Source organism: Mytilus californianus, unplaced genomic scaffold (genome assembly GCF_021869535.1).
Source record: "Mytilus californianus isolate M0D057914Y unplaced genomic scaffold, xbMytCali1.0.p SCAF_3, whole genome shotgun sequence".
Taxonomy (NCBI): Eukaryota; Metazoa; Mollusca; class Bivalvia; order Mytilida; family Mytilidae; genus Mytilus; species Mytilus californianus.
This window is the reverse complement of record NW_026262679.1, coordinates 115,673,842-115,690,360: the sequence shown is the minus strand read 5'-3', so window position 1 is coordinate 115,690,360 and position 16,519 is coordinate 115,673,842. Positions and strand designations below refer to the sequence as shown.

The window sequence follows — 16,519 nt, the reverse complement described above, 5'->3', positions numbered from 1 at the left end:
ACAATGGTCAAAGTCCAGCAACTCCTGTCAAATTCGTCAAATCACACTGATGATATAGCATGGTCAAGAGAATACGACTACAAATAATCATACCTAGAATGAAAGCTTTCTGTCAAATTATCTATGAGAATATTGATATGTTTGGGACAGACAGATGGATACTATTACCATATCCAACATGGCATGGGGAATTCAGGACATGAAAACTTTTCCAACAGAATTTGAACATGGTTATCAAATTGAAAAGCTTCATCTTGAAGTTACCGACAACAATAAAAAAAAATAAATGGGGAATGTGTCCATGGGACACAGATGATGCCCCCGCTTGCATATCATATAAAGTTATAAAGGGACATAACTGAAGAACTATAAAAGTGACACTACCCAAATTTGTACTTCATCTGAGTTTTGTGGTAATAAGTATTGTGTATAAGTCTCATAACATTTGGTTGAGGCTAACTTAAGTTAGAGAACGGAAACTAAAAATTCAGCAATTTTTCCATTTGTAAACAGGCATAACTCGAGAACGGTAAAAGTGACACCACCAAAATTCAAACTTGATCTGTATTTTGTGGTAAAAAGAATTATGTATAAGTTTCATAACATGTGGTTGAGGCAAACTAAAGTTAGAGAACGGAAACTAAAAATTCAGCAATTTTTATGTTTATAAAGGGGCATAACTCAAGAACGGTAAAAGTGACGCCACCCAATTTCAAACTTGATCTGAACTATGTGGTAATAAGCATTGTGTATAAGTTGTATAACATTTGGTTGAGGCAAACTAAAGTTAAGAGAACGGAAACGAAAAATTCAGCAGTTTTTATGTTTATAAAGGGGCATAACTCAAGAACGGTAAAAGTGACGCCACCAAATTTTGAACTTGATCTGTATTATGTGGTAATAAGCATTGTGTATAAATTTCATAACATTTGGTTGAGGCAAACTAAAGTTAGAGAACAGAAACCAACTTTGGGACGTACAAACGTACGTACAGACTGACAAGGGTAAAACGGCGGGGGCATAATTATATATTTGAATAACAAATGGATAAATAAATACAGAATAGTTTTGAGACTGCCAGACAGACAGACCTAAATCAATTGAAACACACCTCTTTACAGCTGTAGTATAAATACATTGGAAAAGCTTTATCTAACACCACTTTAGATTCAATTACATGATTATCAGAGTCATTTTATATTTGGCAACATTGTTGTACACTTGTAGTCAATGTTTCCAGGGTATTTCAAATATTTTTTGTTGTTGAAAATTTGGCAAATAGTACATTCATGACATAAGAAAAGAAATACCACCATCAGTTTTGATCTGACAGTCGCAAATATCTGTTTTACTGGCTCACTTACACATCAATAATATATCTTCACTTGTAACCATTAGGCTTGCAACTGACAACAGTGCCATTCACAAAACAGTTATTTCTTATTTATACCTAGGCTAAAATACTAGCCTTACATATAAAACAAATCTACATACAACTTAATAACTGTAAACAAAAAATTACATAAAAAAGTAACATGATTATTTAGGAAAGAGAATAATTAAATCTAGCATGTAGCACTACCACCTTTTTATGCAAGTGACAACATAGTCATTTTAATTTGCTTCTTTTTCAATATCAGTTTATTGTTCAAATTCCTCTATTAAATCTCGTTACAAACTTCAAACTATCATGAAAAATCTCAATTTTATTTCTCATAATAATCAGGGAATAACAGCCGCATATCCATTTCTTTGCAACCAATAATGATTTAGGTTAATTGACATGCCTGTCACATATTTCTCAGGTATCACCTAGTTTGTAAATTTTGAGCTGATGATTGAGAAAATTGACAACAATTAGACGTCCATCTTCCGTTAAATGCATATCAGAGGGTCTTTTGATAGGTTCTGAGAAACCAACAATACACACAAACCCACCATCTGGACGGAATATCTGAAATACAAACAATCCACTCTAATAATGTTGTTAACATTTACCAAGGGAACTCCTTGATGATATTACAAGTTCAATTCATTGATCCAATCAATAATTATGTTAATTTATTATTATTTAAGAAAGTTGGAGTAAAAATTTTATGTCACTATAACATCACAAACAAGAATGTGTCCATAGTACACGGATGCCCCATTTGCACTATCATTTTCTACATACCTGCCAACTTTTGAAAGTCCCCATGGGGGTTTTAGTGCGCGACAACAATTCTTTGTGACATATTTTGCGTGTGCTGTTTTGTGGTCTAGAGAAAGTGTCATATTTGTATGATGAGTTTACAAGCCCTTTTCTTAAGTTTATTAGCATGATTCTAGTTATTATTAATATATCAGTAGAAAAGATGAATCTGTAGCTAGAAGACCAGGATTTATTTTCTTGTGTTTGGATATTAAATGATTGTTGATGTTTAAAATTTAAAATTATGCATAAAGAAGGACTTTTATCAGGTTGGGAACAACACCCCAAATGAGGGGTAACCCCTCAATGTAAGGACATTAAAAACCAATTTTAAGTACAAATGAGCACATATCTATAATATTTGAAGAAACTTTTCCTAAAGAATTATACATCTATCTGGTATTATATGGTCAAAACATGTCCAAGAATTTTGTAATGTTCCTGGATTTTTATCTTCTTTATTATTAAAAATAATTGGACCCCTCATTTAGAAAAGACTTTAAAGTTGTTCCAAATATAATGAATTTTCCCAATTTTAAAAATTTAAGTTAAAAAATCTTAATTTATCTTTTTTCTTTTATACAACAGTCATTTAAGGGATATACCCCTCATTTGGGGTTTGTTCCGTACCTGTTTGTTTGGTCCTTGTGAAAAATGAAGTACAAATGTATAGTACATTGTACCTTAAATGATTTGCCCCATTTGGTAATTTAATTGAATACAAAAATGACATATGTTTCAGCAAGTGTAATGTCAATAAATTAGTGAATAAACTACTATTTATTATCTTTATGGTAGTACTGCATCATTGAATTTTGTCAGTCAGCCATGCTTTTATTCTTACGCTGTTTAAGAACCTCCTTGCAGATGAACATAAACCTTCCATGTTCACAATTTTACAATTCTGACTAACACACAGAGGAATACAACACAAGTTCAAAATCTAGCATGTTAGAATTATCTTAAGAGAAAACGTTTTTGATTGGCTTATTAATTTGATCATGAGAAACACAGAATTTGATTGGCTGATCACGATTGTCTTCCCTTGGGATCAGGTCAAAATCGGGAACATTCATATTTTTCGTGTAGATTTTCACAAAATCGTGTTTTAGAGGTTTTTTCACGATCACGATCGTGCAATCGTGACAAAGGGTCAAAATCGTGTAGTACACGCCTAAATCGTGAAAGTTGGCAGGTATGTTTCTATGTTTAGTGGACCGTGAAATTGGAGTCAAAACTCTAATTTGGAATTAAAATTAGAAAGATCATATCATAGGGAACATGTGTACTAAGTTTCAAGTTGATTGGACTTCAACTTCATCAAAAACTACCTTGACCAAAAACTTTAACCTGAAGCGGAACAGACGAACGAACGGACAGACGCACAGACCGAAAAACATAATGCCCCTAAGTGGGGCATATAATGTTGAAAGTCGGAAGTTCCAAACCAAATACTTGAGAGAAATTCGTGTTCCCTAAACACAATAAAATGAACATGTGTACATGTACAAGTTTCATTGTATATACTAGCTTTACCAAAAACTTTTATTGTGATTTTGGACAGACAGACACACAGATACATCAAATATAATGCCCCTTGAGTTTGAAGGCAGAGCATATAACAGACAAAAATTGATTCAATGCTAAAATTTCATGATCATTTTTTGTACTTGAACCTAGTAAATCTATTTCATACCTGAACCCTGTCATTTTTACTATCTGCTACTATCATATTACCACTACCATCCACAACCTAATATAACTATTTCATACCTGAACCCTGTCATTTTTACTATCTGCTACAATCATATTACCACTACTATCCACAACAACACCGGAGGGTTCAAAGAATTCTCCATTGCCATATCCTCCTCTACCAAAGTAAGACTTGATCCTTCCTTGTAGATCTGTTACATAGATCTCATGTCGACCTTTAAAAAAATAATTATCAGAAATTAGAAAACTGACATGCCATCATGATGATATCAAATTAAATTTTCCAAGTTCATAAATATTGGGCGATGGATCATTATTCTCAAAAGTCAAAAAGCAATAGTATTTGCAAAATATCATATAATTTACTTCAGTCATTGTGACTGCAATCCAAAAACTTAATAGAACCTAAAAGACACCTAGAGGGCAACACAATGCTTCCATTTATATGGGTGTAAAATCCATCAAAATTTACATTCAAGATGAGTTCAATTATCTCCCCTTTAAGACAGCTAACTGGAGTGATTTTGTTTTAAGTACATTAACAGATGTTGTAAAGGCTGTACATAAAGTTTAAATGAAATTAATTTGAAGTTGTCTGAGATGTACATGATTTACTGACGAATACAAAAATTCTTATATTTTCTAACCATTTAAATACTGTACTATTATTTAATTTGTGTTTTGCACAATATCATGTCTTTCAGTATTGTTTATGATGTTGTCATATTTTCTACCAAGTACTCTGAATAACAACTATCAATATTAGTATAGGATGAAGTGATTTCTAATTAGGACTGTTCCATTCAAACATACATGGTACCCAAAATAGCTATTTTGAAAACAGGGTAACCGTCTAGAGAGGCAATTTAAGAATTTCTCTCTCTTTCACTGTGCAAAACCACCCACCCATGGATGAGATTTCAAGATGCATTCCCTGTCTCATGTTTTATTTTATGGATCTTTCACTGTGCAAAACCACCCACCCATGGATGAGATTTCAAGATGCATTCCCTGTCTCATGTTTTATTTTATGGATCTTTCACTGTGCAAAACCACCCACCCATGGATGAGATTTCGGGATGCATTCCCTGTCTCATGTTTTATTTTATGGATCTTTCACTGTGCAAAACCACCCACCCATGGATGAGATTTCGGGATGCATTCCCTGTCTCATGTTTTATTTTATGGAACAACCCTAATTAGAAATCACTTCATCCTATACTAATACTTAGGTTAGGTATTTTGAGCTTTATTGATGCAGTTTTTGTGTGTTTTTGTTTTACTTGTGCTTCTAGTTCAGATTTTATAGTAGCTATTTACCTAGATCACTGACAACAAGTGTACTCTTGCCAACATCTAGAAATCTACACCTTGTCTGTGGAATACGTCCCTGCAACGGTGTGTAAGGAAATGAGTTTACCAGTTCTCCCTCCTGGGAGAAAATAACTATTCTGGGGTTTCTTTTATCAACATCCAGTGTTAACAGATTTTTGTCTGGAGTCATACTCAGACCTGAAATTAGAGAGTTGACAACATTGAAGAACTGAAATTCAAGTTGAAAAATTATCACGTTATATAAAACAAAACACATTTGAATGAACTATTTTGAAAATTAGGAATGTAAGCGAGTAAGGTGTTACACAAACCAGACTTGAAAATATTCCTGGGGTCTATGTCATTTGATCGTCTTTAAAAATCCCTATCATGAATTTAAATCTTATACTGAATTATTCTGTACCACAAAACCAAGAGAGTTCACCAATTTAAATTTAAGTATTAAATGTATATAACTGAATTTTACAATTCTTTACCCATAGAGTGAGTGATTTGAATAATCCCATTTCATTCAAGTATAAAGTATGAATATTTGAATTTAACAATACTTTAACATGTGGATGAGAGAGCATTGGTGTTCTATTTGTTAAAGTTTTAGATATGAATTAAACCTTACTGTACCATAAGGCTGGGAGAGTTGACCAATTCCCATCTGTCTAATTATAACATGTATATTTCTAAATTTAACCATAATTTACCATAAGGTTGAGAGAGTTGACCAATTCCCATCTGTCTAATTATAGCACCTCTCTCTAGATCAAACATTCTGATACATTTATCATCCTTTACAAACAGTTCATTTCTCTCATTCACAACCACTGCTGATGGTCTCTGCATGGCAGGTTTCAGCTGGGAAAAAAAGAATGTTAAATAACCTTGATAGATTTAACAGACAGAGGCCTTACTTAAACAATCAGCTTTTCAAAATTTACAAAAAAAGTTATGCCGAAAATGAGGCTTTCCCAATTATATAAGGGCTGTTCCTTTATTAAAACATTACATGGAACCCATGGAAGGCACTTTCAAAGTTAATTATTTAAAGAAACTATGGAGGCAAATTTAGAATTTCACTTACATTTTTACTGTACTCATCACCCACTCATAATGGAAATTTCAAAGCCCCTTCCCTTGCTCCCATGTATGTTTTGATGGAACAGTAAGGGGTGTACTTGCTATCGAACTGGTTTAAGATATAAATTTGCACATTCCCTACTGTTACTCATAATTGTTATTGTTTTGTTGTACTGCAAATATTGTGAATTTTTGGTTTTGTTCTCCATCAAAATTCTGTAATAGACCACTTTCGAGTTATGTCCTTCACCTGAAAAGTTTGTCAATTGTGTGCCCCTTTGTGACGTCATTTACCAGATAGAAGGGATCGCCTGTATTCCTGCTCTATTCAAGTTCATCAAGCGTCTTTGTGATCGTCATTATGCAGGATAAACTAGAAATAATATTTGTTCCATAAGTACTTAATCACAATTCCCTAATGATATAGCAGTGCTGAATATCAACTATAAAAATTTAATTTGCCGAATAAATCGTGCAGTATAGCATTATCATTTTTTTCAACCAATCGCTCAACATAGGAACGGAAGTGATGACGCCCCTAAAAACACGAATGATGTTCACTAAAACCAAAGTTTTTGACGGAAATGCAACGAACTTGGAAGTTGTCTATTAGCTTAAATAGTTAATTACCATGGTACCAATGGTTAATTTCAACTTGCTGTCAGCAGTGAAAATCTTAACAAGGTGATTTCCAGTGTCTGCCACTATGACATCCCCTTTACTGGAGGTGGTGACACCTATTGGGAAATGAAAACCAAGGTCTTTCCCACCAATTTTTCCAACGAGTTTGGCTGGTATTGGAGGCAAAATCTTTGATACACCTCCTATGATATAAAATCAACATGCATGCGAGTAAATTTGTTTGTCTATGTCTATGATTTACTTTATAGAATTTTACATACATGAGAAATAACTACTGAATGATAATATAGATTGCTTGTCACAGCATTATATTTACAAAATCTCTTTAATATTACATAATGAGTGAAATATAAAGATTAATAATTAAAATGTTATCTAATTATAGCAGATGTTCACATTTTTTATCATTTGTCTGTACTCATGTAATTTTGGACATCATTATTGAGACAGCGAAAGATAAAGATAAAGATAATAAGACTATAAACGTTTTTATTCAAAAATTCCAATTTGAAGAGGACTGTAATAACTGAAAATGGCAAACATCACTATCAAGAAAGAGCTGCATTAAATTTTTTAAATGTCACATTTTGATATTTATTCATAAATTCAATTTTAACATACATTTTTTATAATGTTTTTAATTACCTTTTGACATGTTCTTTATATATTTAGCAACAGGACTAAGTGTACTAGCTCTAGGATTATTACTTTGTGTGTCTGGTTCAGGTTTGTTCAGTTTTGTTTCATTTGGTTCTCTGATGTTAACTTTGCCTGTACTGATTTCTGTTGAAGGACCAGTAACTGAACTACCCCAATCATCTTTAGGGTTATGACCCTTTATGCCTGTTAACGCACTGGTAACTTGTTTACTTTTAGCACCAGACCCTGTCTCACACCACTCATCACCTGAACTGTATGCTTCCTGTAACTTGTTTAAGCTGTGAACATAATGTTGTCCTGTTTTAGAATTTATGCCTGTTTCACACCAATCATTCATTGCATTGTGACCTCTTCCCACATTTGACTTGTAAGGATGGTTACTTTTCCCTGTTGTCACTACCTTAGGAACAGTTTCTGTCCAAACTTCTCCACCTCGAATGAATGTAGCTTTCTCTTGGGATGTTTCCAACCAGTTGTCAGCAAACTTTCCTGAATCTTTACCATCAGACACTCCAGAATCTTCTTCCCAACCAGAATCGGCTACTCCGCTTGAATCCCCATCAGTCTTGTCATCTTTGTTCTGAAGACTTTCAGTCTTGAATAATGTTTTTACTGGTAATGCTACTAGTTCCAATTTTACAGGTGATTGTATAATACCCTGCTTCTTACCCTTAATGTCAAGATAGCCATCACTTCCTTCTGGACGGGCTATTCTATAATTTATTGGAATAGCATTAAAATTGTTATTTGCATCTTTTTCAGTTTTAACCATTACTGGACGCGGAGATGTCTTTAAACTGGTTGAAGGTCGTCTCAATCTAAATTCCTCTGCATCTTTATCAAGAAGGCTTTGACATGTATATCTTGACTCAGCAATTTTCTTTTGACCCTTAGGTGTACTTGTATTAGAATTAGAGGTCATCACGTGCGACTGGTCATTTAACCAACATTCTGTTACACTGTCCACTGAGCCTACACTTTCTCCAAAGGGCAGACATTTTTCAATATATTTAGATTCTTTAATTGGAGATACATGTGGCTGACAATTTTTTGTATCAGATGATTTTCCCCACCAGTCTGAATTTTCTGGAAGATCTGAAATGCACGAAAATAACAGCCATGTAAGCAATATTCACTATGACAATGTTCAATGCTAGTTGTAAGTTGCATCCCTTAAAATCTTCATCTGTGCCTATTACAATTCAGACTACCTCATGTCTTCTTTGCTATTTTGTACTTTGATTTATGCAGATTTTTAGGAAAGAATGTTGTTAATTCATATACTTGAACTATTACGACAAGAAATAATCTTTAGCGACGAACACATGATTTTTGTACATGTATGTCCTGTTATTAATTTGCACTATAGAAATCATGGTGACCAAAAATAATTACCTTTGCAACTTTCGTATGTCATGTTGTTAAATTTAACGGTCAATACAAGAATTAGAAAACCCTTCAACTAGCATGTTATTTTTGAATGTCATGTCTTTAATGTGTACTTTTATGACAACAAATACACACATCTGCCACTAACATGTAATTTTTGTATGTCATGTTACACATTTGTACTATCAAGATCAACAATACCAACCTCTATGGCTAACATGTGGCTGGTGTATGACATTCTCAGCTTTCGCTGTAGTAATCAGACCAGTCAACATAGACAGACTTTGAGCAGCTAACATTGGTTTTTTCTGTTTCAGCGTCTCCTTCTCAGATAGAGGTAGAGGGGGTATTTCTGCGATACCAGGAGGTGGAGGTGGTCTGGAAAAATAAAAGCATTCTTAAAAATTAAAATACAAGTCTGCTAAATCATATTCATATTGTTAATTGATATTACTCAGAAGCTATGTTTTTCAATGAACAGATTTAATTTTATCTACATCAAATTTATTTTCGTTATGTCAAATTCATAAAATACACATGTTCAGGGGTAGGCATTTTAGGTGATAATTTGAGAAATAGAGCATTATTTTGGGCATGGGTAATTTTTTCCAACCCTAGAGAATGCTTTAAAAAATCCATGTTAAGAAATGTCCCTTTTATCTTACACATAGTTCTGTGTGAGGTTATCAGTATCATGTCTGGGAGTTTTTTTACTGTCTACTTTCCCATCTCCATAATTTTTGGCAGTAAAGGACAGTGGGTTGGACGACCTTTCCCCCTCCATCTCATCATCACTACTATTCCAAACAAAATCTTCTTCAAACTGCTTGTTCTTATCTCTCAATTTCTTGCCAGCCGTTTTTCTCATTTGAACTTTTGCTGATGATTTGACCTCCTTCCTAAGAGGTTTTGAAGGTGAACTTTTACAATCTTCTGGATATGAGGAGCTACTCTCATCTGAAATTGATCTTTTACCCAAACCAACATCCTCTAGAAAGTTACGTACCAACCTCACACAAGGAGAGATGTTAGGATTAACAACATCAAAGAACTTTCTTTTATCTAAGTTTTTTAAATCACTGTTCATAGCTACACCCTGATCGTGACTTTTATTTTGCAAAAACTGTTCGGTTGAATTTGCTGATTTACTAGCAATATCATTTTCATCCATAATCACATGGGACTGTGTTTCACATTCTGCACAACTTATAATAGTCTGGCTGTCTACATCTTTCTTGCCTTTACTGTAAGTACGTCCACAAAATGGACAATAATCTTTAAACAGTACTTCTGTTTGACTGGACCGAGACGATGTCAATCTATTTTGGTTCAAGTCTTTTTGATTATGATTAACAAGGTTGTCAGCTTGATTAATTCTGATACTTCCAAAGTTAGAGTAGTCATCAGCTGCCCTCTGTGGTACAAAGTCTAAACATATAACATCTTCTTCGAGTTCAAGGTCAGCAGAATTTTCTCTTGAAATTATCCTGAAATGAAATTACATAAAATTCTAATAAGCAGATTTCTCAAAATGTTGTTTGTCTATTGGTAATAGGACCACAAAGATTGAAATCTTTCCGTGAACATAACAAGTGAAACTGCGAGCTACTGCTCTCTGATGATACCCCAGCCGCAACTGGATAATTTTATAATTTAAAATATGCAAGTGTTCGGTAAACAGGAAGTTGTTGAGTGATGAATCTGAAAACGCATCACACGGTATAGCTGACTTATATAAACCCTGAAATCAAATTTCAGAAATCCTTGTGATGTAGCTACTGAAAAAGATGCGACGAAAAATATTCATGGGACGGATGGACTGATTGAAGGACAGACAGAGGTAAAAAAGTATACCCCCACTTTTTTAAAGCGGGGATAAAAAAATTTATTGCAACCCATTGGTCACTTTAAAATTTAAGATACATGTTGATCATAGAATGCACTTTATTGAACCCACCACTTTCATTTGAAAGTTCCTGTACAAAGTCAAGGCTATGAATATTTTTTAAATCGCAATAATTAAACACACGTTTTTGATGATTCTTCAAAAATCGCAATAATAAATGCCTGCAATAATTTCTGAATTTACAGTATTTATAACATTCATTCATTTCTAAGGGAATTTTAAGCATACTTAAAAGCTTCCAGGAGAGTTTTCCCTCTTTGAAATTGTACAGGATTAACTGTTTTAACAACTTTCTTTAGAAGTCCTTCTGTTTCCAAACACAGTTGTTTTACTGTGGCCTCTTCTCGCTGCAACTGCACTAAACACGAATTGAGGTAAGATGTCTTTTCCTGGAAGGCGCTGGCTAACTGATGCATCATTTCCTCATGAAATATTTCAAGTTTCATTCTAATATCCTGTACATATTCAGACAGCTGTTCGTTACTTGTACTTTGTTTCATCAACAACAGGGTATGAGAGGCATTTAGCTGACGGGAAATGGCTTTCATTTTCTTCAGCAGACCATGAGAATTCATTAATGAATGTTGAAGATCACTGACAATATCTAATGGCTGATCCATTTTCTGAAAATAAATAATCAATTCAATCTTTTAACATGCATTTCTCATCATTCAAAATCATAATCAATTTGATGAGCATTTATTTTAATGATTTAGCACATGTACATAATTTAATATTGTACAAGAGTTTTGGGATGCCTATAGCTTCTTGACCTCACAATATTTTTGAATTGTTAATAAATTCTTACAATTAGATATTGTGAGAACAGTTTATACAACTTTTTCATGTTGCCTTTTGTTATTAAATTTAAAAGTAGAAATGTTAATTAAACAGTAAGCAACATATAAACAAGTCAAAATGTTCTGACTTGTGGAAGTCAAAATATTTGGTGTAATGTACTAATGAGTTACCTCCCATCATTCATTTGTCATTTCCAAACAAAATCTGACTTCTATAAGTCAGATGGCAATTTTATTCTAAATCAAAATATTTAAAATTTGACTTTAAGTCAAATAAAATGCTCTGCAGTGTCCAGCTTGATACGACCACAAAGGTCGGACCCTGAACAGTTGGGGTAAGTATGGACACAACATTCAAGCTTGAAACAGCTCTGAATTTGGATTGTGATTAAATATTTGACACAGCATAGGTTTCTGACACAGAATTATTGTGGTCTCAGAACTTAAAAATTTTGAAATTGGACATTCACCTATTATGGTCTGATATCCAAAATCTAAATACATGATTCAATTCAGAATATCAAAGAATCCAAATGATTCAACGTTTCTATGAAATCAAACAAAGTTTAATTTTGGACCCTTTGGACCAATTTAATAACGGGGCCCAAAATTCAAAATCTAAATACATGGCATGGACTGACATTAACAGCTGTCCGATTGCCCGGGACAACTAAAAACGATGTTCGGACTACTGATTTTCAAAGTGCACTTGTCCGAGGTGACAAGTTAAAAAAAAAAAAGATTCAAACTAAATTTCTCCAGTTATAGTATTTCTAGATAGGAAGTTTATTCCTAAAATCGTAAATCAATTGTTGATGTCGTTTATTCAACCTTTATACATCTGGTGCAAATTCGGCATTTCGAGTATTATCCGTAATCTAAGTTAAGTTTTAAATATGGACCAATCAAAGAGCGCAGTATTTTTATCGGACCAATCAGAAGTCTCTACTCTCGCTGTTTCTTGGAAGTGGTTCTTAATAGAAATTAAAGGGGCAAACATCCAAATTTGATTTTATTGAATAAAAAAGTTGTCTAAAATTAAACACTATAAAAATTAAGATGTTAAAAGATTGATTTGAAAGAGAAATTTACCAGTACCATACCCAGAGTTCGAAAAAAGCGCTATCCCGCTTGCCTGAGGCAAGAAAAATCTGCAGCGGGCAGGTGAAACCCATCACATAGTTGTCCGCAAGTTACAATATTGTGTTTGTGTATAACTATGTTAGACATTAATTTCTCTGTGGTGTGTGTATTATTGTTACCTTTTTCATCATCTTTATTTATTTCATATGCGCATGCCTGGAAAATCGTAAACACAGTAGTTTCACCTGAATAATTCTATTGGATCAATTCCTATACGTAAGCCAATGAGCGCCAGCGTTTTAGAATGTTTAGTTGTATCTGCTCTGGGATTTCCACTACTAATCATGAAAGGAAGTCGATACAACGATCCAATCAGAACACATTTCGCAAACGACTTTTGGGTTGATTTACAAATGAAAGTAGAAAGAAAAAAAAATATTACCTAAAGTGTGCAACCCTGGGTAAAATGGAACAATTTTTAGTAAATTATGTCCCCCCTTTAAAAAAACTTAAAGAATCCAAATAAATTATATCTGCATTGTTTAGAATGAATGCATATTTTTCACAGGAAATTTGACAACTGGGTCAATTTCTACATGTACATTGTACATCTGAAAAATTTTTGTCACATTTTTTGTAAAAGTAAGTTTTTGTTTGAAATCATCTGCCAGGAGAGGTCTAGAATGCAGGATTTGGCTTCATTTACCCAATAGCTTAAGCGGCCGCCAAACCCCCTACCGTAATTGCGACGAGCTTTGCCATCCACATTTGTAGGGCAAGTTAATCTATATATTAAGTCAATGATCTTTTTTTATTTCTACCCCTGCATGGTACCAATGTACCTTTTTTAGTGTATGTCAGTATATGATTTTTATTGATCGCCACATCATTTTTTGAGTTTGGTCCAGACACTGACGCTGTCCCAACTAAGTTAATCTATATATAACTTGCCCTTGGGCAAGTCAATGGTCTTTTTTTATTTCTACCCTTGCATTGGTACCATTTTTAGTGTATGTCAGTATATGATTTATATCAATTGCCGCATCATTTTTTTAGTTTGGCCCAGACACTGACTATGTCCCAACTAACTGAACAGGAGGTCATACACTGACTGACAGACATTAACAGACTGTTAAAATAACAATATAGTAATATAGAACTTGTCATTGTATCAGATTCACTCTGTCTGAGCTCTATCTGAAAAATTCATCTTTATTTTTTCGTTTGCTACACTACTGTAGTGTTACTTAAATTTTCACTTCTCTGACTTTCAATTTTCAGTTCACAAATTGTACCCATTATATACTGAGTCTGTACAAAACTTAAAAAAAAGGTGAACTTAACAGATGGAGCTCCAACAATAACACAATAATTATACTTTATTGCAATGTTGTGCGACTTTATCAAATATACATAAAAGTCACTGCAAATCAATAGGTACTTAAAAATGTGGACCAATTTAAAAACAGGGTCCAAAATCCAAATACATGGTTAGATTAAGTATATTAAAGAACCCAAAGAATTCAAGACTGAATTAAACCTCATAGAAATTGGTCAAGAAATAAGCAATTTATGCAAAGTATTGGAAAAGTATTGTTTCTCTTAATCATAAACAGTTAGGGCCATAACCCCCAACCTTCTTTTTAAGGTATAGAACCTTGTGGTACAATTTCATGGAGATATATAGACTTACACTCAAGTTATTGTCCAGAAACCAGGAAATTCGTGATTTTTGGCCACCAATTCAATGGTTTGGGCCATAACCCCCAAAATTAATCATTAATGACATTATAGATAAATTTATTCTTTAAATTATGGAAAATTTATATTTTTTAATTTTGTCACATGTAAACAAACCATTGGCAAAAAAAAAGTGGTATTCTTTGGGTTAATGAGTGTCCTAATCTGTATGATTTAATGGAAATATGATGCACACAAAGCACCGGAGGCGGGCAGATGTACAATTCTATTTTTTTTTATCTACTGTCATGCACAGTGGAAATTAATAGAGGGGTACCATCATATTAGCTACGGTAATTTTAATATCGTATGGATAAGCAGATGAACACATTAAGTAAGTGAAAATAAGTTAAAAATATTACAAAATATTTACTAAAATAATTAAAATAACAAAAAAAAATATTTAGAAAAAAGGGGGGTCCATTCCATTATGGCACTGTGATCACATAAATATTCAATCCTCACAGCAGTTTACAAAATATTTCAAATTCTCAAAGGAAATTAATGTAAGGAGAAAATTGTCCGCACTATTTTTGACTGTGTTGCTCTTGGTGTTTCTTTTAAAATAACTGAACTATCTGCGGTCAACTGTTGCTGTAGTTTTTAAACGTCACATCCTCAGCAGCATGCAAGTTCTTAATCGGAAGTGGTGAGTAGTCTATATCAAAGGGGTGTTTCTTTAAAAAAATATATGACAATGTACTTATCTTCGGCATATATTGTTCAATCAATCATTTTTAAATCTTTTTCAACTAAGGCATCTTCTTTTCTCACTATTGTTGAAATTTTAAATTCATATTGAATTAATTGAATTAATTTTAAATCAACCTTCTACCCCTATTAAAAAATGGATCTATTCCAATTGACGCATGGCGGGAAAATTTCTTTTATAAACAGTGATCAGAATTCCTTATATTACTTTCCAGACAAAGCTGCATAGACCCCTTCGACTTGGCCACTTGAGGTTTATTTGACTACAGTAGTCTTAAAATTTAGTGACGTAATCAGTATATTTTATAAGTCTACAGGTTTATGATACCCAGTCTGATTTTTTTTTAAATGATCAGAAGATGAAAGTTCAAGAGTGGGAACTTTGTTCATTAACATACAATTGATAAAAGAGAGGTGAAAATTATGATTAAGCTTGTCAATGCTCTGATTTTAGTGCAAGCACTTTATGCATAAAACAGGTTAATCAAATATCTTTTATTCAATCAGTATAAATCACTAAAAATACTAATCCCTTTTGGGATTCAGAGTCCAGAGTAATTTTCTGATTTGGCAGCCTCCGAGAAAATCGATCCAAACTCAGAATTCCAAAAGAGATTTATATACATTTGATACCCCAAGTGGATACATGTTTTTAAAAACTTTCATGTATTTTTGTTTTTTTAAGTGATTTAAAATCATAACTACATTCTGCAGAGTGATTATATAGTTATGATTTTAAATCACTTAGAAATACAAAAATACATGAAAGTTTTAAAAAACATGTATCCATGTGGGGTATCAAATGTATTCAATAAGTCAGGGACCTACAAACATACATACAAAAATAAATTAGACATGTCTCCAGATGTCAGTGGGAGTCTTATTTACCTAAAGGCAGAGTTTTGTAGAAATGTGAATAGGGGGATACAATCTGGACATGTCAGTTTTTATGTTGCTGTGATGTCTTAAACATACTCACTGATGCTCATATTGACATATTTGATCAAAAGCAAATGAACCCCATTTAGCTCTTATTTAATTTTGCCAAGAACTATGGCTATCTTTCACATTAATTTTAGGAAAATTAAATATGAGCTACAACCTTACCAAAAATAGTTTTACCCAAATCAACATCTTACATAAGACATTTGACAACATACATTTTTGAGAGCTAATGCATTAGACAATAAGTTTAAAGCCAAACAAATTTGAAATTCAAAATTATAGGAAAAACTGATATGTGACGGACTAAGATCGTGTGAACATTTCAAGGAT

The 16,519-nt window shown here is 33.1% G+C and overlaps 1 protein-coding gene and 1 long non-coding RNA gene across 2 annotated transcripts; both read right to left on the bottom strand.

Annotated features, from left to right (window-relative positions):
* Positions 1-3,958: 3,958 nt before the first annotated feature.
* LOC127733727 (uncharacterized) lies at positions 3,959-10,091 on the bottom strand. Its single transcript, XM_052243043.1, has 7 exons — positions 9,670-10,091; positions 9,210-9,382; positions 7,601-8,710; positions 6,944-7,137; positions 5,941-6,091; positions 5,228-5,419; positions 3,959-4,122 (listed from the first exon to the last, which is right to left on the bottom strand). The coding sequence occupies exons 1-7, from the start codon at positions 10,089-10,091 to the stop codon at positions 3,959-3,961; spliced, it is 2,406 nt and encodes an 801-aa protein (XP_052099003.1).
* Positions 10,092-10,367: 276 nt separating this feature from the next.
* LOC127735903 (uncharacterized) lies at positions 10,368-15,163 on the bottom strand. The gene is made up of 3 exons (XR_007998650.1): positions 15,062-15,163; positions 11,139-11,533; positions 10,368-10,491 (listed from the first exon to the last, which is right to left on the bottom strand). It is a non-coding gene; the product is annotated as an uncharacterized LOC127735903 (long non-coding RNA).
* Positions 15,164-16,519: the final 1,356 nt, after the last annotated feature.